At 53.2% G+C, this 23,120-nt stretch overlaps 1 protein-coding gene across 5 annotated transcripts in view; it reads right to left on the reverse strand.

The window, feature by feature from the left end:
- Positions 1-23,120, reverse strand: part of ASTN2 (astrotactin 2) — a 377,208-nt gene that overhangs the window by 185,124 nt on the left and 168,964 nt on the right. For all 5 annotated transcript variants that reach the window (XM_074609111.1, XM_074609113.1, XM_074609112.1 and 2 more), the window contains exons 8-10: positions 22,949-23,033; positions 22,704-22,778; positions 22,099-22,236 (exon numbers count right to left, since the gene is read on the reverse strand). In XM_074609111.1, coding sequence (XP_074465212.1) covers positions 22,099-22,236; positions 22,704-22,778; positions 22,949-23,033 — 298 coding nt within the window. The remainder of the gene's footprint in view (positions 1-22,098; positions 22,237-22,703; positions 22,779-22,948; positions 23,034-23,120) is intronic.

Consider the following 23,120-nt stretch of genomic DNA (forward strand, 5'->3'; position numbering starts at 1 on the left):
CTCCAGGGATGGGGCAGCCACAGCTTCTCTGGGCAACCTGGGCCAGGGGCTCACCGCCCTCACAGCAAACAATTTCTTCCTAATATCCAACCTAAATCTCCCCTCTTTCAGTTTAAAACCATTCCCCCTCATCCTATGGCTCCCCTCCCTGATCCAGAGTCCCTCCCCAGCTTTTCTGGAGCCCCTTTAGGGACTGGAAGGGGCTCGAAGGTCTCCCCCGAGCCTTCTCTTCTCCAGGCTGAACCCCCCCAACTCTCTCAGCCTGTCCTCACAGCAGAGGGGCTCCGGCCCTCCCAGCATCTCCGTGGCCTTAGATAATAAATAATAAATCCTGAGATAAGACGACGGGGGACTGCATGGGCACCCATCCCAAGGTAACCCAAGATATGCACAGGGCTGGTCACTCTGGGCTCCTTCAAACTCACTGGGGAAAATGGGCTCCTTTTGGGGATGATCCCCCTGCCCCAAGGAGGTCAAGGATTACAGCAAGATCTGATCAGTGCCCTGAGCTCCACAGACCAGACCTCCGCTGATCAGAAAAGGCAGCCTCAGGGACGAGCCTAGAGACAGACCTAGGGATGATCTAAGCTACTCTGAAGCGCAGTCAAATGAGTCCCAGCCTACAGCCCTTGGAACTACTTGCAGTAGATGTCAGGGAGGGAAATAGGAACCTGTTATTTGCCTTCCTGAAGAAAGGGAAAGTCTTGAGCTCACCTGTAGGATTAGACACCTAAAACACCATTTGGGAGGGAGCCAGAAAGCCTCAACTATGGGAAAAAACTCCTTGTGCTTTGCACTGTCTTAGACACCGCAGACATACCGTGAGGCACAAACCTGTACGATGCCAAAATCCCAGTGCCCTCAACAGGATTCACTGTCCTTGCTGTGCTGTCCCATCTTTTAACCTCTTGACATGGTAGCTACCCTCGTTTAGATGTGCTGAGCAGGGCTGTTAACGTGGGTGGCAATGCAGAGGCTGAGCAACCAGCCCTCCAAACCAGCTCCCAGGGTTGCTCACTAGTCCCAGACTCACGTTTCCAATTAAGACATCACTTTGGAAGACTCATCTCCTTATTTTGTTGGGTTATTATTTTTTTTTATTCACAAGCCTACCCCCTCTCAGCAACACCCCACAACCTGAGGCACCTCTAAAGAACAGATGATGCATTAAGCCAATGGCAGCACTGTGCTTACATGCAAGCACGCGCTGATTTTGAAGTTTCATAGAATCATAGAATGGTTCGGGTTGGAAGGGACCTTAAAGACCACCCAGTGCCAACCCCCGGCCCTGGGCAGGGACACCTCCCACCAGCCCAGGTTGCTCCAAGCCCCGTCCAACCTGGCCTTGAACCCCTCCAGGGATGGGGCAGCCACAGCTTCTCTGGGCAACCTGGGCCAGGGGCTCACCGCCCTCACACCGAAGAACTTCTTCCCAATATCTAATCTAAATCTCCCTGCTTTCCGTTTGAAACCATTACCCTGTGTTCTATCATTACACTCCCTGATGAAGAGCCCCTCCCCATCCTTCCTGTAAGCCCCCTTTAGGGACTGGAAGGCTGCTGTAAGTTTAACTCGGAGCTCCTCCGGTCTCACTCCGATACCAAGCATCCCCAAACAGACATCTTCCCTTTATCCGTAAACCTTTGCGTTATTGCATTATTAAGCAGAACATCAAGAATATATGCATTTATTAAAGGCAGAAGAGACTACACCTCCCAGCACATTCTTCCTGGAGCTCAAGTATTGGCACTAAGTGTCCCACATCAAAGGCGTTTAGAACCTCTGTTATGGCAGAGGTTGCAAGAGAAGCATCGGGGGCCCAAGCCCGCGGGCAACGACGGGAGCTGCAGGCAGATGGGGATGGGATGGGATGGGATGGGATGGGAGCATCCCTCCCCTTGGGCCAGCCAGATCTCAGCCATCAGGTTCCTTTCAGTTGCCAGTGTCACGGTGAAGGATATTCAGTTTGAGCCCAATTGACAGGAGTGTGGGACATGGCCGTCACTACTCTTGCCTGATTAGATCTGTCAAAACCTATCAGGGAGAAGTTTGCCTGGGAACCCATTCTCCGGCTGCACATATAGCAACAGGAGATTGATGACAGGAGAAAAGGATGGGGGGGCGGGGGGAAAACAAGAAGAGCATTTGTACACTGCAGGACCACCCTCCCTTCTCCTGCCCATCACATTTCACTCGCTGCCTTTATTTTAGCGTCTATCTTAATTAAGCAGACTAAATGGAAAGGCTGCCATGCTAATCCAAGGTCTGCCCCGCGGGGCCAAGGAGGATGCTCAGAATACAATTTGCTTCCTCTGAAAGGCACCAGAGACAGACATGCAGAGATGTGTCCCTCCACGGTCCCATCACGAACCCCACAAACAACTTCTGCCAGGCCAGGGAGCGATGGGTGTAGATCTGATGGGTGTCAGGAGCACCCACCGGAGCCCATGGCAGCCGGTGCCCCGGGACGAAAGGGCAGCTGTGGGCATCGCATGGGCTGATCCCACCCTGACACCCCGCTCCCCTTCAGGGGGCGATCCCTCAGCCCGACCCACTTCACTCTGCCGCTGCACAGAGAGCGATGCCCACCCAACGCCGCGGGCAAGGAGAGATGAGGGTTACCCAAAGCCTCCCAGACAAATGCTCCCCCAAAATACAGGCCAAGACTCCACTTTGATGACCAACACAAGGGCCAAAACTTTGATTTTTCAGCCAACAAGCAGCAGCAGAAGCAAGCCTCTGCAAATGTGACCCTTGGAGAAAGAGTCAAGTAGGAGGTTTTTGGAGGCAGAGCTCACCAGAGAGGCAAACCTGGGGATTTACGAGTAAGAAAACAGTCCGTTGTATTTTTACCGTTTAACCCAAACAGGCTTCTCCATACCTATTTTCAGAAAGCGGATATTAGCAAAGAATGAGCTTAACTTGTTTCTCCAATTTCTTCTCTCCATAGAAGGAGCACCGCAAAGCTGAAATGCTGCCTGATGGCTGGCCCAAGGGCAATGAACTTGCTTACAGCATTTGGCCTAATTCACATTAGAAAACCCAAATTTGTCTTCAGCAATATTCACTTCTATCTATCCAAACCCAAACTCGCTTTAAAGAAACGAAGATGACCTCAAAAACTTCTGAGGGGCTGCTCTGCTGCTGGAGACGAGCAGAGAGCCTTCCCGGGAATAAAGCCCCAGCGGGAGCTGGCATTTCGGGACCGGCTGCAGACTGGGATGGTGAATTACCACACAACCACGGGCAACGTGCCGGATGTGCCAAGGCTCCAGACTCCTCATCTGTAAAACGGGGACAACAACAGCTACTTGCCTCCCACCGTGCCACGCAGTTAATTAATGTTCCTTTGAGTCGTGAAGATGAAAGGCGGCGTGTAACTGAAAAATAGCGTTTTATTATTATTATGAATGAAACCTCCACTTGTTCCATCCCAGCGCACCTTAAAGCGGTGCTACCGCAGACACTGAATTGTTCCCAGCAGCTCTACAACTGCTGGCATTCGCGGGAGTTTGACTGTGGACTTGAAACTATGAGCTTTGAACATGCTGGGGAAGAAGAAAGAGAGGGAGAAGAAACAAATAGAAATCCCACCACATATTGCGCTTAGCACCTGGAGACGATGCTCCCACCCTCCTGGGGGCTGGGACAAAACAAACTGGAAACAGCAGCATCTCTTCGCCACCCGGTTTTGCCTGGGCTTTACCTACGTGCGTAACGTCAGGAGAGATCGCGCTGCAAGGGCACTTACACAGCAAATACAGATCACACGGCCACTTTCGGAAGTGATTAATATATTGTCTCTATTTGACAGGTGGGAGAAATGTAACATAAGACACTGAAACCACCTGCTTCCAGGCCCGCAGCAAGCCGGGGGCAGAACGGCGAGGCTGAACCGCACGGAGAGAGCCCAGCTCCGGCTGGGGCAGTGCCAGCTGTGCCCACATGTTGGCACCACCCAAACTGCATCTCCCCATGGGACGGCGGGAGCACTCATCACCCCCCATCCCGGGGGGTCTCTGGCACTGCCAGCCCCCCTTAACCCTGCCACAAGCACCCAGTGGAGCAGGTCCAGAGTCCCCAGCACATACCAGAACCCCTGAGCCGCACCCAGGGTCAGTCCCTCTCCTGCCATGGATGGTTTTGAGTTGGTAATACCAGACTAGCACACAGAATCATAGCATGGTTTGGGTTGGAAGGGACCTTTAAAGGTCATCTTGTTCCACCCCCTGCCCTGGGCAGGGACACCTCCCACCAGCCCAGGTTGCTCCAAGCCCCGTCCAACTTGGCCTTGAAACCCCTCCAGGGATGGGGCAGCCACAGCTTCTCTGGGCAACCTGGGCCAGGGGCTCACCGCCCTCACAGCAAAAGAAAGTTCATTTCATGGCTGGAGCACTTCAGGCAAGTCACCATTTGGTACCTACATTTCCAGGGTTATTTAACATTATTTCTTTTGCTCCACCTTGTGCATCCAACCTGCATCTCTCCGAGGCAGAACCTCCTCCTTTGATGCCTACACATCACCTCGCCCTCTGCTCCCCGACCTGTGCCCAGCCTCTCCCTGCTCTGGCAATGCAGCCCCAGCCTGGCTGTGGATCTCCATCCCCCCCACCGCCGCTCCCCATCTCCAGCCCACCTCCACCGTGCCCAGCTGAAGGACTCAGATGCCTGCAGCACACGGTGGCCACGCCGCTCCTGATAGGTACCTTTCATGTTTAATTCAGAAGCTAGTTTAGTTAATCTATTTTTTAATAATTCATCCCTTCCATCTTAATTTTGGTAGTTATTGAAAATCCCTAATAAAACATTTAGGGGCTCTTTTACTGAAGCAATGGCATGATTTACTTGACGGAAGCCAGTCTTTGATGTCCTGTCTTAATTCCTTCCCTCCCACTGTGCCTCAATCCTGTTTATCACTGCGCCGGAGGTAAGAGGTTCTTGTCGAGTTTTGTAGCACTTAGACGCTTGGTCAGCGTTAATAATTCAGCTGCCCCGCACGGCTTGGACAAATCATGTAGCACCACCAGCCTCTTCCTTTTATCAACGATTCCCTCCGCCACCGCGGATCCGGGCATCGGCCGGGAGTGATGCAGAGGGACCAGGCGGAGCATCCCGACCGACGTGGGTCGGAAGCGTGAGCAGAATATCACGGGCGCCAACTATGTTGTTGAAAGAATATACACCCTTTTACAGCGTTTATATTTCATTCTCTACTGCCGGAATGGAGAAACACGCTGGGTTTTTGCATCCGTAATTGGGGAAGAACAGATGGTGGAGGCACAGTTGGAAGTAATACGGCCATTAAAATAATCTACACGGCTTGTAATTCTCCAACACGTGAGAAAGAGGAGGGTCTGCCTTCGCCCGAGAGCCCAGCCCGGCCGCTCACCCCGCTGCTGCAATATGGGTGGGAACAGGGTTTTTGCAGTTGTTGGGATATTGAGGGGTTTTGGTGGGTTTGACAGGTTTTAAACCATTTCCCTTTTCCTGGGATTCTCCTCTTGAAGCCATGCGAGGAGCCAGCAGCTGAACCAGAGCCGCTTCCACCGGGTATTTATTTGACTCCTGCATGGCACGCAGCGCAGTTGCCCCCCAGGATCACCCAGTGAAAACAACCGCTTGCTTTACACCTATCTTAATGACATAACAAGAGGAGTAGAAAGTCCCAAGCACTTCAGGCGGGTAGGGGGCGTCTCTGTAGTTAACTTAAATTTCAAACAGGGGAACAGGGGTGACGGGAGAAAGAATTACGCCAAAAAACACCCCCGCTGATTCACGGAAATTGAAACTTCTCACGGGAACACACAGGCTTTGTCATCACCTCTATCGCTTTCAAATCTCAAGAGTGTTTCTCTGGAAAATCAGAGCAAGAAAATCGCCCCAAAAAGCCAAGACATTTAGCCGATACATGGAAATGGATGTCCTCGCTCTGCATGATTTAGGCCATGGCTTCAGAAACGTCCCAACATCCCAACCACCACATTGTCTGGTACCTCTTGACGAGTGAGGGTTTTTCTCTGGGCTTTTGTGTTCGTTTGTTTTCCCACAGGAACATACTATAGAAAACGTCCTACTTCATCAATATAAAATGGAGAAGATGTCTCAAATATCAAAAAACCACACTGGATGGAGCAATCCTTTCCCATTCAGACCCAGAGGCCCGTATCCCCCTCCCGATTTATGGAGAGAAGGTTCCCGCAGCAGCGTCCCCTGGCCGGGAACCCCAGCACCCCAGGTCCCCCGGGCACCGTGCTTCCCATGAACACCTCCCCGGGCTGGACACAATGGTTTTCTCAGCCAGAAACCTCTCCATTGGGCTTAAAATCTTCACTACAATCACGCAATCAAGTACCTTCCCCAAATCCTTCCCCTCCGCCCTGAACACACGGGAGCCAGCAGGACATTACCTGGACAGCTGGCTTTGCTTTATGGAGCCGTAAATATATATTTTAATAGGCTGGCAGCAAGAAAGATGTGTTTTCAGGCACGCCAACATCCAAAACGAACTGTGATTCATTTCAAAAGGGGCGAAGGGGTGGAGGAAGGGGGAACGCGAGCCTGAAACCCGCAGAATGTAAAAGCCTTGAAAGCAACTGCCAAAAAGCCCCTGCACAGCTGCCTTCTGCTCTCAGAAAGAGATTAAAAACCTGAGCAGCATCAGGCTGAAGCAGACGTCACAGAGGCCACCCTGGGCCAGGCTCATGCTCAGATTAGACTCTTTCTTATTATTATTTTGCCGGAGACGACTCAGCCTTTGCCAACCCATAGCTCTGCCCGGCTCCTCGCATCACCCGGTACAAGGGGTTCATCTAAACTGAGGAGAGGAGACGCGACATGCCGGTGCTGGGGGTGACCAGGAACCCCCTGCATGGTCCCCGGGGACCTCGGAGGGATTCTGTCCTGAACGTCAGCATCCCACCCTCCGTCAGCATCCCACCCTCCTTCACATCCCACCCTCCTTCGTGTCCCACAGCATTAAGCCTTCATTAGCCCCAGCGCTGCTCTCCACCGCCTAATTTGACTAACCCTTTAGTGACTTAATTTAATTACCCTGGCCCACAAACTGACAGACAGCTGTTAAAAATGGTTATTGCATTATTAATACGCTCTAGTAATTTCCCATTAAAACTATACTGTTAATAATTTTTTCCCTGTATTTCTTCCCTCTTAATTAGTCTATTTAAAACTTTGAAGGAATATTCTCTTTATGGTAAATGGGAGCGTCGAGCAAATTACATTTTTGATTGAATACTTCTGTGATAGGCCAGCAAATAAGACCGTTGAGTTGTTAATTATTGTCAGAGTTTCACACGATGCCTGCTAATGAGGCAGTCAATCTTCTCTGCCATTCCTAGAATATTAATGGAGGCCTTTGGTATTGATTTTGTCACCAAGGGAAGGCAGGAACCCCTCCTTCTCGGGGGGCTTCAGGGTGGGCAGGGGGGACTCTGCGCTGGGAGGGGACAGGGAGGAGACCAGAGACCTTTGGGATGAGCTGAGCCAAGGAGGGCTGGAAGGTGGGTGAAGCTCGGGAAGCTCTGGGGGGTGCCAACGGGGGCTTGCACAGCTCATGGACCCGGTGGGGGACCTGGCACATCCCCACAGGCATCAGCCCCATCAACATGGTAAATGGAGTTAAATCCAGTTGGTGTCCAGTCACAAGTGGTGTCCCCCAGGGTTCGGTGCTGGGGCCGGTTCTCTTTAATATCTTTATCAATGATCTGGATGAAGGGATTGAATGCACCCTCAGTAAGTTCGCAGATGACACTAAGCTGGGCGGGCGTGTTGATCTGCTTGAGGGTAGGTTGGCTCTGCAGAGGGATCTGGACAGGCTGGACCGATGGGCTGTGACCAATGGTATGAGGTTCAACAAGGCCAAGTGCCGGGTCCTGCACTTGGGTCACAACAACCCCATGCAGCGCTACAGGATTGGGGCAGAATGGCTTGAAAGCAGCTCGACAGAAAAGGACTTGGGAGTGTTGGTTGACAGCCGGCTGAATATGAGCCAGCAGTGTGCCCAGGTGGCCAAGAAGGCCAACAGCATCCTGGCCTGTATCAGGAATAGTGTGGTGAGCCGGACTAGGGAAGTGATCATCCCCCTGTACTCGGCACTGGTGAGGCCCCACCTCGAGTACTGCGTTCAGTTTTGGGCCCCTCGCTACAAGAGGGACATTGAGGTGTTGGAGCGTGTCCAGAGAAGGGCTACAAAGCTGCTGAGGGGCCTGGAGGACAAACCTTATGAGGAACGACTGAGGGAGCTGGGGTTGTTTAGCCTGGAGAAGAGGAGGCTGAGGGGAGACCTTATCACCCTCTACAGCTACCTGAAAGGAGGTTGTAGAGAGATGGGGGCTGACCTCTTCTCCCTGGTGACAAGTGATAGGACGAGGGGAAACGGGTTCAAGTTACGTCAGGGGAGGTTTAGATTAGATATTAGGAAACATTTTTTCACTGAAAGGGTTATTAAACATTGGAATAGGCTGCCCAGGGAGGTGGTGGATTCACCATCTCTGGAGGTGTTTAAAAAAAGGGTAGATGGGGCACTGAGGGACATGGTTTAGAAGTGGCTCTTGTCAGGGTAGGCTAAAGGTTGGACTCGATGATCTTAAAGGTCCCTTCCAACCTCAACAATTCTATGATTCTATGATTCTATGATTCTATGACATGTGTCGATGCGCAACAGCCGTACGCAGGAGGGAGAAGGAAGTGGGGGGGGTGACAGCTCCTGCTGGACACACTGGTCCCTGTCCCCTCTCTCTGTGTTGACCTGTTGATTCTCAACTGCATCAGATTCACCCCTTATCTTTCTGTGATAAGAGAATCTGTATTGGGGTTTTTTTTGAGGAAAGGGAAATACCTGATCCGCCTGGACTTCAGCAGATAACTTGATAGAGTGATGTGGGGAAATTATTAGCAAAGTGAGCGCCGATAAGGATTGACACGAAACTGCGAGGTGGCCCAGAGCTTGTACTAAAGCAGCCTTTGAGTTGTGCTGGAAGATGTGACAGGGAGGTTTCAGTTCCATTTCTCAAGCCATTTGAGGGATTGATCCTATGTGATATTTGCACCAGTGCTCTTCTCGGAGGATGGAAGAGTTTGGCAGCAAAGTCTGCCAGTGCCGATGTCATAGGACCTGGTGACTCTTCCCACCCAGGCTCCCATTGCCCAGCCCACAGGGCAAGAGCAAGTCTTATGGGGCCATGCCCAATGCAATCCTCAATGCCAAAGCCACCTCCCAGCAACGAGTGTCTTGGCCAAGCCAGAGGTAATCCTACTGAAAAAAGTCCTGATTTTATAACAGGGGAACTGAGACAGAGAGAGCCAGCAGCCCAGGAGGTCTATGGGTCTATGGCCGATGTCCCAGCCGTCCCGTTAATGCCACCTCCTGCTGCGCTTCTCTGAGTGAGAGGTTGCGTGCACATTAATGCAATTAAAATATGATGCACCTATCCCTGCTCCAGCCCCAAAAAGCAAGGAGGAGCACACAGAAACTCTTCCCCTTGAGCCGTGGAGGCTGTTCAAGTGGCACAGCCCCCCCGCACCTGACCCGGAGACCAGGAGGATGGATGCTGCACCCAGAGATGCTGTGCTGGCCCTGCAGACCACCTCAGCTCAGCTCCCTCTCAACTGCTCCAGCCTTCCCAGCCCGGACCTCCCCCAGCCCCGCTCCCACTGGGAAAGCCAGGAAAGACCAGGTGAACCTCACAAAGCCCAGAAACCCCATTATAGCAGAGCCAGAACTCAGGGACTTCACTCCAGCTACCTGCTGCAGCTACTCCAGCTAGGCTTTGCACAGCCAAACCCACACAGTTCCCAAAAATGACATTATTTCATGCTATTCTGGGAACACCCTCCATCTGCCTGACCGGGTGCCACAGGAAAAGGTGTGGAGGGGGTTTGGAACATCTGTGGGGGTGTTCCCAACTCTCTGCCTGCCCCGTCACCCACAGCTGGAACGACACACCAAGGGAGAGACGGAGGACAACAGACTGCAGGAATGGCCGCCCATGGGCGCTGGAAGCGGTGGTGGGGTCGGGACCACCACCATCCCCACAGCAAAGGGACAGCAAAGCTGCTGCCACCTCCCCACCTCTGCCCACAACCCGAGCCCGGGCGTTGTGCTCCGAGCAGGCTGCCCAAGGGATGGAGAGCCAGATGTTCCGCGGCAAATCGTTTCCTGCTCCCTTAAATCCCTGCAAAGCCCCAGCTGCTGAATCCAAAAGGCACACAGCCACCGGGGCTTCTCCCTGCACCGCTCGCCAGATTTCCACTCCATCCCACAGGGGATGGGGTTTCTCTGAGAAGAAGAAACCCCCAAGGGGTTTCTCTGCCCCTTGCGAGGCCGGGCGAGGGGACGGCAGGAATTTCTGTGGTTGCTTTTCCACCCTGGAGCCAGGCAGCAGATGAGCACGGCTCATCCCCGAATACAGGCAGTGTCCCCCCACCCGGTCACCCCTGCTGCTTCCGAGCCCATCTGCCGCCCACTTGTGCTTTATGAACAAGCCAGGTGCTATTTTGACCACGACGTAGTTTTTCAGACTAAAAGCTCCTTTTTTACTTCTTTTTATAAACCAGGCTTCAGTAAAAGAGGAGGTTTCTGGTTATAATTAATTGCCTGTGATGCAGCATATCCCGGTTTTACCAAGAAAGGGGAGTCTCTATCTCCCCGAGCTCCAAATGAGATGCCACAAAAAGCCCTTCAGGTCAATGGCTGCCATTCTCGACTCTCGCCCTCCTCTATCATGATCATCTACCAGCTATGTTCGGGCATAAATTATGGCTTTCACCCCCCAAAAACCCCACATCATCACACTGGTGTGACAACAAGTCAGACTAACACAAACCCAGGAGGGCTCCTTCCCCTGCAGCCAGGTTTGCCCACCGTCACATCAGGTAGGGATGACCTGCTCCTACCTCAACTCCTTGAGAAGCTCCTGTAAGGGCAAGAAGAAGCCAGCTCTCAGAACACATCTAGCACTGCTTTCCTGGCTTAAATAAGGCCAATACCACACTCTGCCTCCCCCAGGTCTCCCTTCCCAAGGGGAGGATGGTAACTGGAGCCATCAACAGCTCCCTACAGGAATAGGGAACATGAGCCGCCTATTCAGAAAGGGCAAGAACTAAGGAGACGGATATCCTGGAATAGTCCATCCATAATAACTAGTCTTGCCTATTATTGGGAGCGGTGCCCACCCCAACTACTTGGAGCAGGTCTAAGAGGGCTCATTTTAGCTGTCAATAAAACACCGATCAACGTCCTTTGGACCAAAACAGAAGCCAACTACCAACTCGTAGGTAAAATGCCCCCAGGGAGACTGGCTGAGGACAGGAGGCGAGCAGAAACCCACCGCTTCCCTGAAAGAAGGCATCACCACGGAACAAGAGGAGGAAACTGGGTACTACCACCCAACTCAACACCTACCAAGTCCCTGCGCAGGGACCTCGGGCACAGCCGGGCTGCGAGCCGGGTCGGCAGCTGCTACCAACGCTTGCCCAGCCGGCACGCAGCCTCCGCAGACACTGCCGGCGGGGAAAACAGCCCCCCTGCTACCGAGCTTAAAGGTCATGCTGCAAAATAAGGGCAGGCTTTGAGTTAATAAAGGGGTTAACGGCGGATTACAGGCTGTCAGCATGGGCCCATGTGGAATAAAAGGGGGGCTGAGATCAAGCGCCTTGTGGGGGTTAGCTCCATCCATTCCCACGGGGTGTTGAGGGCATCCCCCTGGGGAGGTAGTGCAGAATAGCTGCTCCACAGCGGTTACCCAGGTAGAGGAGCCCTAACACATGTCAGGGACCTGTTTCACATATAGATCATGTCTGGTACGGATGGTTATAAGCAATGCATTCACCCCTTAGACTCCACGGGTCACAGAGCCCTTTACTAAACCACCCACAACTTTATCATTGACCCCAAGCTGTGTCCAACTGCAGAGGAGCCACATTTCAGAGCAAACATCTCCAGCTCTGCCCCATCTGCATTTGATATGCACTGATTAAAAAAAAAAAAAAAAAAAAAGAAATGTGGACTGAACTGAATAAAGAGACTTCTCACGGCAAAATCTCAGTGCATATTTACACAGTATCCTGCCTTAATTCTCAGCTTCTTCATTTATGTCATTTTAAGCCCTCCGCAGTAGCAGGGAAGTATTAGCTGGTGTTTAATTGTGTGCTGCTGGGTTCAGTGCCGCTCCCGACGAGCTGCTGCCGGGAGAGACCCCTGCAGCAGGGCTGGGGTGGATGGACGTGGCGAGGCAGTGACAGGGGGACAGCCCACGGCACAGCCACCAGCCGGGAGGGTGAGCAGCATCGGTGACACACTACCCCGGCTCAGCCAGTTCTGCCTTATGTATAAGGCGAAACAGCATCGGTCGGCACTGAATGACCTGTCTACATGGTGCCTGGGACCAACCCCAGCGTACAATGCCAGGTTGCAGGAGACATGAATACGTTCTCCCCCCAAACCCATCCAGCCGCGATGCCGACAGACCTGAACCTGCCCTAGATGCAACTTGGGGGCTCTTCACCCCCTCACGTGCCTCTCAAAGCCTGCTCAATACCAGACACACTCATGTTCTCCAGTGGAGGAGAACCGTGCACTAGATGAATTATGCACAAACCTCCTGGTCCATCAACACCTTCATCCCCATCCCTCCCAGCCGCCTCCAGCCCTGCTCAGCCCCACCACAGCCCGGCCCTGAGCCCAGCGCGGCACCGGTCCCTAACTGCACCCATCTGCGTTATGATAAAAGGCACTTGGTTGCAGCCAATAGCACCTCATTATATCAAAAACACCGCAGGAAACGTCTAGAGCTGAATTGATTATGGCACAGTAGTTCTTCAGGCAGTGAAAACAGGGCAATTCCCAAGGTGGGATTATTTTTTTTTTTGCGAGGCTTCACCTAATTTTCTTGATTTTTTTTGCCCCCCCCCCGCTCGCTCCCCAGTCCTCCTTCCAAACCTCTCCAGCTTTGCACTGCTCTTTGATTTAGTCCCTCCAAAAAATATTCTGCTTAGTGCACTCCAGCGTAGTGCCCAGGAAAGCATCACCGCCCCCAGGACCCCCCCCGTGCTTAAAACACGGAGCAGCAGAAAAAAGTGGAGAAAGCTTTTGCTTTTCACTCTGTAACCAGCAGCGCGAGTTGGGGAGACTGGAGAAAGATGTGACAGGCACTTATAAACATCTCAATCAGAAAAGGAGAAGCCAAGTAAGCAGCAAATAAACAGATGATGAAAAGGGGTAACGCTGCGAAACATGGGCAAAGTGGAGGCCGAGGGCAGATGATGCGCAGCAGCCACAGGGTCCTGTCCCACTGTGGTCCCCCGGCCAGCTGGGCAAAGCACGGAAGGGTTTCTGAGCCAACGGGCAATGCCAGACAGGGTGCACCATCCGCTGCTCTGTGCAAGGCCAACGCTGTCTCTAAACCAGCTTTTCAGTCCTTCTAACCTCATTTGGAGCTGCTTTTGCCCCTTCGCCTGGAGGTCAGGGGTCTAGGGAGAGCCTGCAGAGCATCTGGAAACTGCCTGGGATGACAGGGACCAGCACAGTATGAGCAAAATTACTCTGCAAAGTGCTACACTGATGGTTCCTGAGACTGCCCCGAGGCTGACGGGGAGGAACGGAGGGCATTTTACCCTAATAAATCACCCCGAGAGTCGGGGTGACATCCCGAAGCGGAGCAAATCCCTCGGGGGCAGCAGCCGTGGCAGCGGGGCACCGTACCGAGTCCAGCGGAGCCGATGGAAATAGCACCCCAGCCCCAGCTGCTCAGGAGCAGGAGCTGAAACTAATTAACTTCATTTGTCTTTGGAGAGCACGGCCGTCCCGGTTTGCTGGCCGTGCCGGCGGCTGCCCCGGTGCCCGGCCCCGGCTGCCACAGTACCTGTCCCAGGGTGAGAGCCGAATGGGGGCTGTTTCCCCTGGTTTTGTCTGGTTTGCGCAGAGCTGCCTCCCCTTGGCCCTCCACGGAGACCACAACGTTCTTCTGCAGCAACATGCGCATCCCCACTTCCCTTCAGCAATTAAAAAAAACCCCATAAAAATAAACCTAGGGGCCCATTTTTTCCTGAAGTCCTTTCCAAGCCTGCAAGGGACAGTGTCGTCTCGCGGTGCCCTTAAAGCAGAAGGACAAAGCTCCCCTGTTCATGTCCACCTCCATTCCCGTCATCTCCACCGCGATGGTTTCTCCTCCCCGCGCCGGCTGCGGAGCCTGTGGCAGGTCCCTGGTTCCCAGCAATATTTTGGCTCGGTTGGATTTTATGAGTTTTGTCCTCTGGATGGAGCAATCCAACGGTAGTTACGGGAGATAAAAACGAGAAAGGGGGAGTAGACATGGTCCACGTCGGGCAAGTTTAGGGCAACTGAAATCTCATCAGAACTGGCTGGTGGATGGTGCCAGCTCTTTCCACTAAGTTGCATTAAGAATTAGCTGAAGAAAAGGCATCAACCTTTCCCAATGTCACTGCCCCACCCAGGACTGTATCCCCCAGTGACACAGCTATGCTGAAGGACAACTGCACATCCAGACCATCGAGCCACCCTGCCCTGGAGCATCTCAGGGCCTTAAGGACAAAGTTGCTGAGGACAGCCCTGGGAGAGAGGGCAGGGACTCAGAGCATCCTTCCCCAGGTGCCCAGGAAATGTCTTGTCCCTCCCACCGCTGCCACCGTCCTTGTTCCTCCGCCGTCCCTCTCCTGTCCCCAGTGACCCATGAGTGCAGCTCCCAGCCCTCGGTTGGCACCGGGTGAAGGTGACGTGGGTTGGCTTGTTCTGAAATGGGAGAGGGCAGAGCTCACCCCAAATACTCTGCACTTGCTGGGGCTCAAGTACCTGCACTACAACCCAGCCCCACAGCGCTGGTCTGGCACCGCTGTGCCCATCCCATCCATCCCCAACAACCTGACCCTTTCCGAAGGCACGGCAGATCCTTCCCAAGCACAGGAGGAAGAAGAGGAGGAGGAGAGCAAAGGTCCCCACCATCCCAGCACCATGCTGCCACACAGCCACTCCTGCCCGGGCCAGGGGATGAGCCGCCTGGTCCCTCTCCTGCCTGCAAACCTTCCAGTCCCCTTCACAGTCAGATGCACGCAAAGACAAAAGTAGTAAAACTCAAATAGGAAGGAAAAAAGTGTAATTCAGGAAAAATAGTAACAGACAGTTTGTATAAACGGAGAGGGCTGCGCTTTGAACAGGCAGCTACAAAGCACGCTCCAGCCGATGCTCAACAGAAAGCAAACGCAGGGACATAAATAACACCATCAAACAAGGATGGGAGGACTCCTCTCACTGAAGAAACCCAAGGTCTGCTTTCACCACCTTGCATCACCCTTTCTGCTAAGCACGCACAAAGGCACCATGGTTTAGAGCTCCTGCCTCCCCCTCCAAGCCCTCTGTGCTCACTGCTTGTCCCAGCACAGGGATGGAGCAGGTTGGGTGGACGGTTGGATGTTGCGTTCCCAGGCAGCTGGGTGGACGGTTGGATGTTGCGTTCCCAGGCGGCTGGGTGGACGGTTGGATGTTGCGTTCCCAGGCGGCTGGGTGGACGGTTGGATGTTGCGTTCCCAGGCGGCTGGGTGGACGGTTGGATGTTGCGTTCCCAGGCGGCTGGGTGGACGGTTGGATGTTGCGTTCCCAGGCAGCTGGGTGGACGGTTGGATGTTGCGTCCCCAGGCGGTTGGGTGGACGGTTGGATGTTGCGTCCCCAGGTGGTTGGGTGGACGGTTGGATGTTGCGTCCCCAGGCGGTTGGGTGGACGGTTGGATGTTGCGTCCCCCAGCGGTTAAATGGATGGTTGGATGTTGTGTCCCCAGGCAGCTGGGTGGAGGGTTGGGTGTTTTGTCTCCAGGCAGTTGGATGGACGGGCATACAGCTACCAGTAGCAGATCTGGCGTCAGGGGCAGCTGCAGAGTCCAATGCCAAACCCTACTCTATGATGGGAGATCCCAGATACATTCAAAGGAATCATTCTGGGTGTGCGACAGCATTTACATATTTGGCGGCTGTCGGAGCTTTTTTAATTGTCTCAATAAATATATAAACAAAATCTGTTCGCTTGTTGTGGTTTTTTCCCTCCTGGGCTCTGCAGCTCCGTGGACGAACAGCAATCGCTCAGCTGCCAAACTTGGAGCTGTTGCTGGTGCTCCCTACGACGGATTTGCCTACGAGCCAGGTCCAAATTTACATCCACTGCCCCTAAGGGGGCTGATCATTTTCTGTGCAGTTTTACGGCCCAGACATCAAAAATGCAGTGGGTTCGCACAAAGGACCGGAGCACAGAGAGAGAGTGAAACTCAGCATTACTGTAGCAGGAATTATTAAAACACCCTGAAGAGGAAGGGCTGAAATGTCCCTCTGCTTCTGGGCATGAAAGATCACCCAGGGCTGGTGATGGATCAGGAGGAGACACGCTGAGGGCAGTGAGGTCCCTGCACCCTCCCGGAGGTGCTGGGTGACCCGCGTTTCAATTCTGATCTACCCTAGATACTCCCTGGGTGATTTCAGCTCGAGTTTGGGGGGGGGTTTCCCCCCCTTTCCTCTCCGCCCCTATTTCCCCGTCTCACCACTCCTGCAATTCCTCTCATTTTGCTGCTCACGCCCTTCGGTGGCTGCCGCAAGGTTCCATCCCCATTGAGTCCCACCGTAGCCAAGGGAGACACACCTGACTCTTCTAACCTGCTCTCATAAATCAAAGCGGGAGGCAGGGAGCAGGAATAATCCCGGTAAGCAGCCAGGATGATGCTAAGTTGACAGATGCAGGGCAAGGGCTGATGGCTGCCTCTCTGTAAAGCATCTGTCCTTTCGCTCCAGAGGATGAGGCCAAAGGCTGCCGTTATCCCCGTGTTAAGCACCGCAAGCTGCTTCTCCACCACTTTCTGCGAGACGACGGTGTGTTGGGGTGATAAGAAGCCCAGGCCAGAGCGGCGGGGAAGTTATCTGCGGGAATGACGGTGTCTCTGTGATGTGCACAGTAATGAATTGCCCGCTTTGCAGAAATGAGTAAGTTGTGGCAGGTGATGCGATGATCAATTTGCTCCATCATGGGAAGCCGCCCGTTCATCATGGGCACCGGCTGATAGCTGCTCACCGCCGCTTTATTGGCACCAACGGAGGAAGAGCCTCTGCAGGCAGCTCCCTGGAAACCCTGAAAACGGGGTCTCCCCTCTCCCCTGACCTCCTGGCCCCCTCCAGCATGGAGCATCCAGAAATCACAGCCCGCTCTGTTGCGGGAGACAGAAAAGGGGGAAAAAAAGACCAAGTTCCCATGGTATCTCCTGCACCAAATGGCAAGAAGAGTAGGCAGGGTACCCTCTGCCCGCTCCTGCCTGTACCCCACCGGCATGCTGTCACGGGGACCGGCCCAGACCCCCTCCTGAGCCTCAGTGGTGCTTGCCTGTAGTAGCACCCATTGTCCCATGCTCCTGCAGGCAAGTCGTAGGGCAGACGAGCTCTGCTGCTGCGACAGCGTGGCCACAGCAAAGCTGTTTCCCCTCTCCTGGCCCAGATTCCCTTTGCCTTTCTCATCCACTTCCCTTTTCATCCTCCTCTGCTCCCAGGGAGCCTCACACCACAGCGCTCGGCACTGACTTGCAAAATCAGAAGTGTCAAAAATCACAAGTGCCAAAATCACCGCAATACCGCTCCAAAAAATCACTGCAAAACCCCTGTAAGCCCAGGGCAGAGGTGGTGGCGTGAGGACACGGCAGGGCTGATCCGGGGAAAGCCACTGACAGGGAGCAAAACCCCAGCTCCTGTCCTCGACATGAGACGCAACACATGCAAGTGCAGAGCTGGGGAGCAGAGCTCTCTGTCGCCGAGAGAACTGGAAATAAAATAACAAACAAACAAAAAAAATGCAGTTGATCGTACTTTGGCAAAGAATTCAGAGAGCAAAGGGGCTCACTTGGGAGCAAAACGAAGATGAATCGACAGCGAGTTCAAGAGAATTCATTCTGCCGCTGAACACTTGTCTCTCCATCAGGACATCTCAAAGGCTTGTCAAGCGAAGGCAAGGATTTTATTTGTTTCTATGGTTGCCATAACGATAGAGCTATATGTCATGTCAGGCGGCAGCTGAGGCTCGTGCCTCTGATTTATAGCTGCTCACTAGAAATTATCAACTTTTCTGCAGAGCAGGTGGCACGATGAACCTGGACCACCAGGTGCTTGCCAGTGCCGTGCTCTGTCCCATGGGTTATCTCCCCTTTCGGTCCCCCGCAGCCGGTTGCGCCCCAAGGGATGCTTTTATTATCTCCCACAGGGATGCTCGGTGCTGGTGGGACCCAGGGGCTGTGGGTGCGGGTCTTCCCCGTGAGCTGCCAATGGGCTGAGCAGGGTACGCCGCCACAATTATAGGGATTCCTGGTCCCGCAGGACAAGCGTTACCTCCTACAGAGACAAAAGGAGACGGCAAGGTGTCCACAGAAAGCCAGCAGAAGGATTAAACACGTGATAATAACTTATTAAAATGAATATGGACTACTCTCTTCATCACCAGGTTATGGGAGGAATATGGAAGAGAGAGGGGTGGGAGCAAAGGGGAGAGGGGCACAACAAGGAGTCTTGAGGACAAGCAAGACAAGGTGGGACGTATTTCTTGTCCCAGCAGAGGATGTGCCACTGGAGCAGCCTCCTCAGCCTGGGACCCGGCCTCCAGCCCAAGCCAGCGGCTTCCCAGCGTGGGGAGAGCCCTGCAGCGCTGCTGGCCAACGTCCCACCAGCAAAGATGTCAGCGTTAGCGTGGCTGCCACGACCCCAGACGTGTGACTGACGTGATCGTTATACAGAGGATCAGACTCTGGGGTCAAGGAGGGGATGCTCAATCCGGTTACTGATAAATTATACATATAAGTTTCATTACCTCTAAGCACCTTCGTGCTTAATTTATGACGCACAGCCCTAAAACCTCCACCACCAAGTTCCACATGCAAAGTCCTGGCCCCACTCATGCCCCAGCACACGTGGGAGCATTCCTGGCAGGATGTTTGCACGGAGACCTTTTGGCTCCTGTCTGTAGGAAGTTTCTCTAACAACTTGGCTGCAGCAGCGGGAGGAGGCTTGAGCCCTTCATTCCCATCCACCAAAGCCCTGCGTAGAGCGTGCTGCACCCCTCGGCGGCGAGACACCCGGAGAAGCAGCAGCAGGGAGTCAGCGTTTCTCCGGAGAGCTGCTGAAAGGCAGAGCCCCACCTGTCCCTTCTGCAGCCTCAAGCATCTTCATAAAAAACGCATGGCCACGTTTGAACCTTTGACCCTCGCAGTTGTAAAGACTTCATCACTTGTTTTCTCCAAACCAGGCTTTCTGCAATTTCCCTCCATTAAACTCTTCAAGACAAGTGACCCCGGAGCCAAAAGGTGTCAGACTAATGAAAGGTCTGGAGGAATGCAGCACGCTCGTTATTAAAGACACGGAAGAAATACAGGACTGAGCTACCATCACAGTGCTACAGGACAGCAAACAGGGCACACCAGGGGCTGAGACGCAGCCATGCGGCAGCTGGTGTAACACAGCCCAGGATCTGTCCCTGGGCACGGGGTTGTGACGGTATGAGAGCTCACGTGCTGCAGGACCACCCACAGGAGCTGCCAGCACGGAGGGAGAGCAGTGCCACCGTGGTCCCACAGCCTGGGGAACCGGTCCTTCCCTGCGCCGAGGGACGGCTGTGTTCAAACACCTACCCAATGGACAGGACATGCTCACCTCCCGTGGTAGGTATCATGTTACAGGTCATCAGCCGGACATCTGAACTACCAAAATTACACAGAATCACAGACCGGTGGGGGTTGGAAGGGACCTCTGGAGATCACCCAGTCCAACCCCCGGCCAGAGCAGGGTCACCCAGAGCAGGTGGCACAGGAACGCGTCCAGGCGGGTCTGGAATGTCTCCAGAGACGGAGACTCCCCCACCTCTCTGGGCAGCCTGTGCCAGGGCTCTGCCACCCTCACAGCAAAGAAGTTCCTCCTCATGTTGAGATGGAACTTCCTATGTTCCAGCTTGTGCCTGTTGCCCTTGTGCTCCCTTGAGAAGCTACCAACACTTGTCTCAGTCCAGAGGGGACAAAGCAAAGAGGCTGCAAGATAAACAGCTCTAGAAGTACCTTTCCCACTGTGTGAAAGCACCCAAGAACCTCAGAGGAGGTTCTCGGAGACAGGCCAACGCGATGCCCGTGAGCACCAGCACAGCAGCATCCCTTCTCAGCAGGGACCTGGGCAGCCCCAGCATTAGCTCCTCCGCACCATCACGCTCCGCTCAGGCGGCATCACCTTGGATTCCCCCCACCCCAGGGTGCTCGGAAACCCCAGCTAGCAGCCTGATCCCCCTTTGAGAAGTATTTAAGTTCTGGTGCAGAAATAATAGATTGCCTTTCGGTTTTCACTGTATCTGTGAAACCTTCCATAATTCAACATCAAATATTTATTATTACGTTTATTAAAGTTTTAATAATTTAGTATCTCCTGTATGTAAGATACAAGCACCATGAACTCGCCTCCCTTATTCTACCTGGGTCACTCCAATATTTATACCTGGAATTCTCAGTTCGGGTTTCATTTACGAGGGGAACAGGCAACAGCCTCCGTGCCAGAACCACCCCCTCCTCCTGCCTGGCGTTCATCCATCCCGAGCCTCCTCCACGAGGATCAGTGCCCGGAGACAATGACTGCGCTGGAGCAGAAAACACCCTCCTAGCCTCTGTTCTCGCTAAGGTACTTCTAATGAAGATGCGAGAAAGCAAGAAAGAAATATGTTCTCCTGGCATTTGGGCTTGGAAAATGTTAACATACAACAAGGCGACCCTTCACCTTCTCAAATGAAAAGCAGGAATCTTCTGCAGACAAGAAAAACAACGCTCCTAAGAGAGCCAAATTGTGATAGATACGTACCATCCGTCTCTTTGCAGGAGAGGGAACAAGCACTAATTAGCCACAAAAACACACTTGGAAGTGAGGACCTCTTGGATGCCAGTCCTGGCTGTGCCAGAGGTTTCTTAGGCACTTGCTCCAACTATGGCCTTGCCAAAACTCATGATGATGGGACAGAAGAATGGAAATCCACCATCCCATTGCTCCGGGAAAAGACAGAAGGGGCTGGGAGATACAGGGATCCTCCTCGTGCCCAGGAAGACGATTTGCAACACCGACAAGAATTTACAGGTCAGGAAATTGTGTTGAGTCAACGGGAGAAGGCAGCGAGAAGGAGGAAGGGATCACGGAGTCTCCCTGGCACCCAACGATCACAGGCTCAGTCTTAATTTAATGGGGGAGAGGGGAATACGCTTTAAATACCTTAGGAATTACACACTTAAACCCTTGTAGTTTACAGTTAAACCCTTGTAAACCAGGCAGAGGAGGACAATCACCACCACCACTGGTCTCCTCCGAGGGAGAGGCTGCTGCTCCCTTTCCAGCTAGGACACAGAGGACAACCGTTTCGCCTGGCTCCTTCTCCAAGGGACCCCCCCCTTTGCCCACCCTCAGCCCAGTCTCCCAGCAAACAGCTTTTCCTTCCACCAGGGCAATTCTCCTCCTGCAATGCCCTCTTAGGTCCCACTCCTGAACTGGGCTGTCACAAGTCCAATGACGTCTGGCTAAAATACTAGCTAGCCAAAATGGGGGAGCCAGAGAAATATCAGGACATTTACTGAATTTGAGAAAGGAAAAAAAAAACCCGCTAGTTGTATAATAATCGGACAAGCAACGTGGCCTTTCACCAGGGTCTGACCTTGGCCCTTCATGAGCACCACAGCAGACTATCAAGGGCTGGATGGATGTGATATATGTAAGAGTTTCTGAAACATGATAGCACCTCCATACGGGTAAATGCATCAATTTAAGCTATACAATCTTACATTACATTTAAGCCGCTTTAAAATTGCTTTGCCACAGGTTCATACCAATTTACCTGCCTGAATTGGCAGACCTCAGAGCTATATACACAAGCCTTAGACCCACCAGGACCAAAAAAAAGCCTGGCGAGTTATCACATCAGATTTCTTATTGGAAGAAAATTAATCAAACTTATCATCATAGAAATTACTGCATCCTCAATAACAATTTAAAGACCGGTGTAGTCACTCGAGCATGAGGAAAACGAGAAATCTGCTTCCTACCTGACATCTGCTGGATCTTCCGTCACCAGAACATCTGTCTTGCAGCTGGCGAGAGGATTGATGGAAAGCTCCACGGGGGGCACCACAAAACTCTTACTGACAGGCAGCCACAAACCTTGACCCAAACTGTAGGTGGACCTGGAATAAGGACAAACGTGTCATACAAGTATGCAGCGTCCACAGCCAATGGTGGCCCCCTTATTGCACCTGACCACTCGGAAGTCAGAGCAGTGGTAGCACCGTGGGAGAAATCAGTCGTTTGGTCTTGTCCTGAAGGCCAAATGAGAGAGGAATAGCTAGAGATGTGATAGGGAGAACATGGGGGTGGTCAAGCTCTTCTTTTCAGTCCAGGAAGACTTTATGTGTTCAGCGTCCCCGCTTTTGCTGAGCTGGGTCCAGCAGAGGGGACGAGAGGGAAACCCTTCCCCACCTGGGGAATATGGGCAAATCCTTTAGGTCTGTCAAAGGGAAACAACACCCTTTTGTTGTTCCCCCAGCCAGCGGAACAAGACGAAGCCAGGAGTGACCAAGAGGTAGCATCCGCTGGGATGTCCTCATCGGCTCTCCCCTCCCAAATGGCCAAGCTGAACGCTCCTTTGACTCACCTGAGTATCTTCTCCGGCGCCTGCTCTCCTGTGACCAAGTCGTATCCCCGCTCGAGCGTCGTGTAGGGCCAGGGCCTGGGGGGCAGAGAAGGGAAGAGCAGCTGTGGCATGTCACACGGCAGGAAAAGCGGCACAGCCCGGGCCTGGGTCTTTGGCGCTGGTCATGGCCGGTGGGGAGGAGAACTGGGCTCCTCACCAATGCAGGAGCCCAGACAGAGAAAACACACCATTGTATCACCACTCACCCTTCGCTGTGTCCCCAGTCGCTGCGCACACACAAATGGCGATGGACAGGGTCCGGGGCATAGCCTTCGTGGCAGCTGCACTCTCCTAAAGAGAAGAGGGGAAGATGAGACCTCTCTGCCCCAGAAGCACATCAGCAACCACGGGCCCGCCTCCCCTGCTGCCCATCTCTGT

This window comes from Larus michahellis, chromosome 15 (genome assembly GCF_964199755.1).
Source record: "Larus michahellis chromosome 15, bLarMic1.1, whole genome shotgun sequence".
Lineage (NCBI taxonomy): Eukaryota > Metazoa > Chordata > Aves > Charadriiformes > Laridae > Larus > Larus michahellis.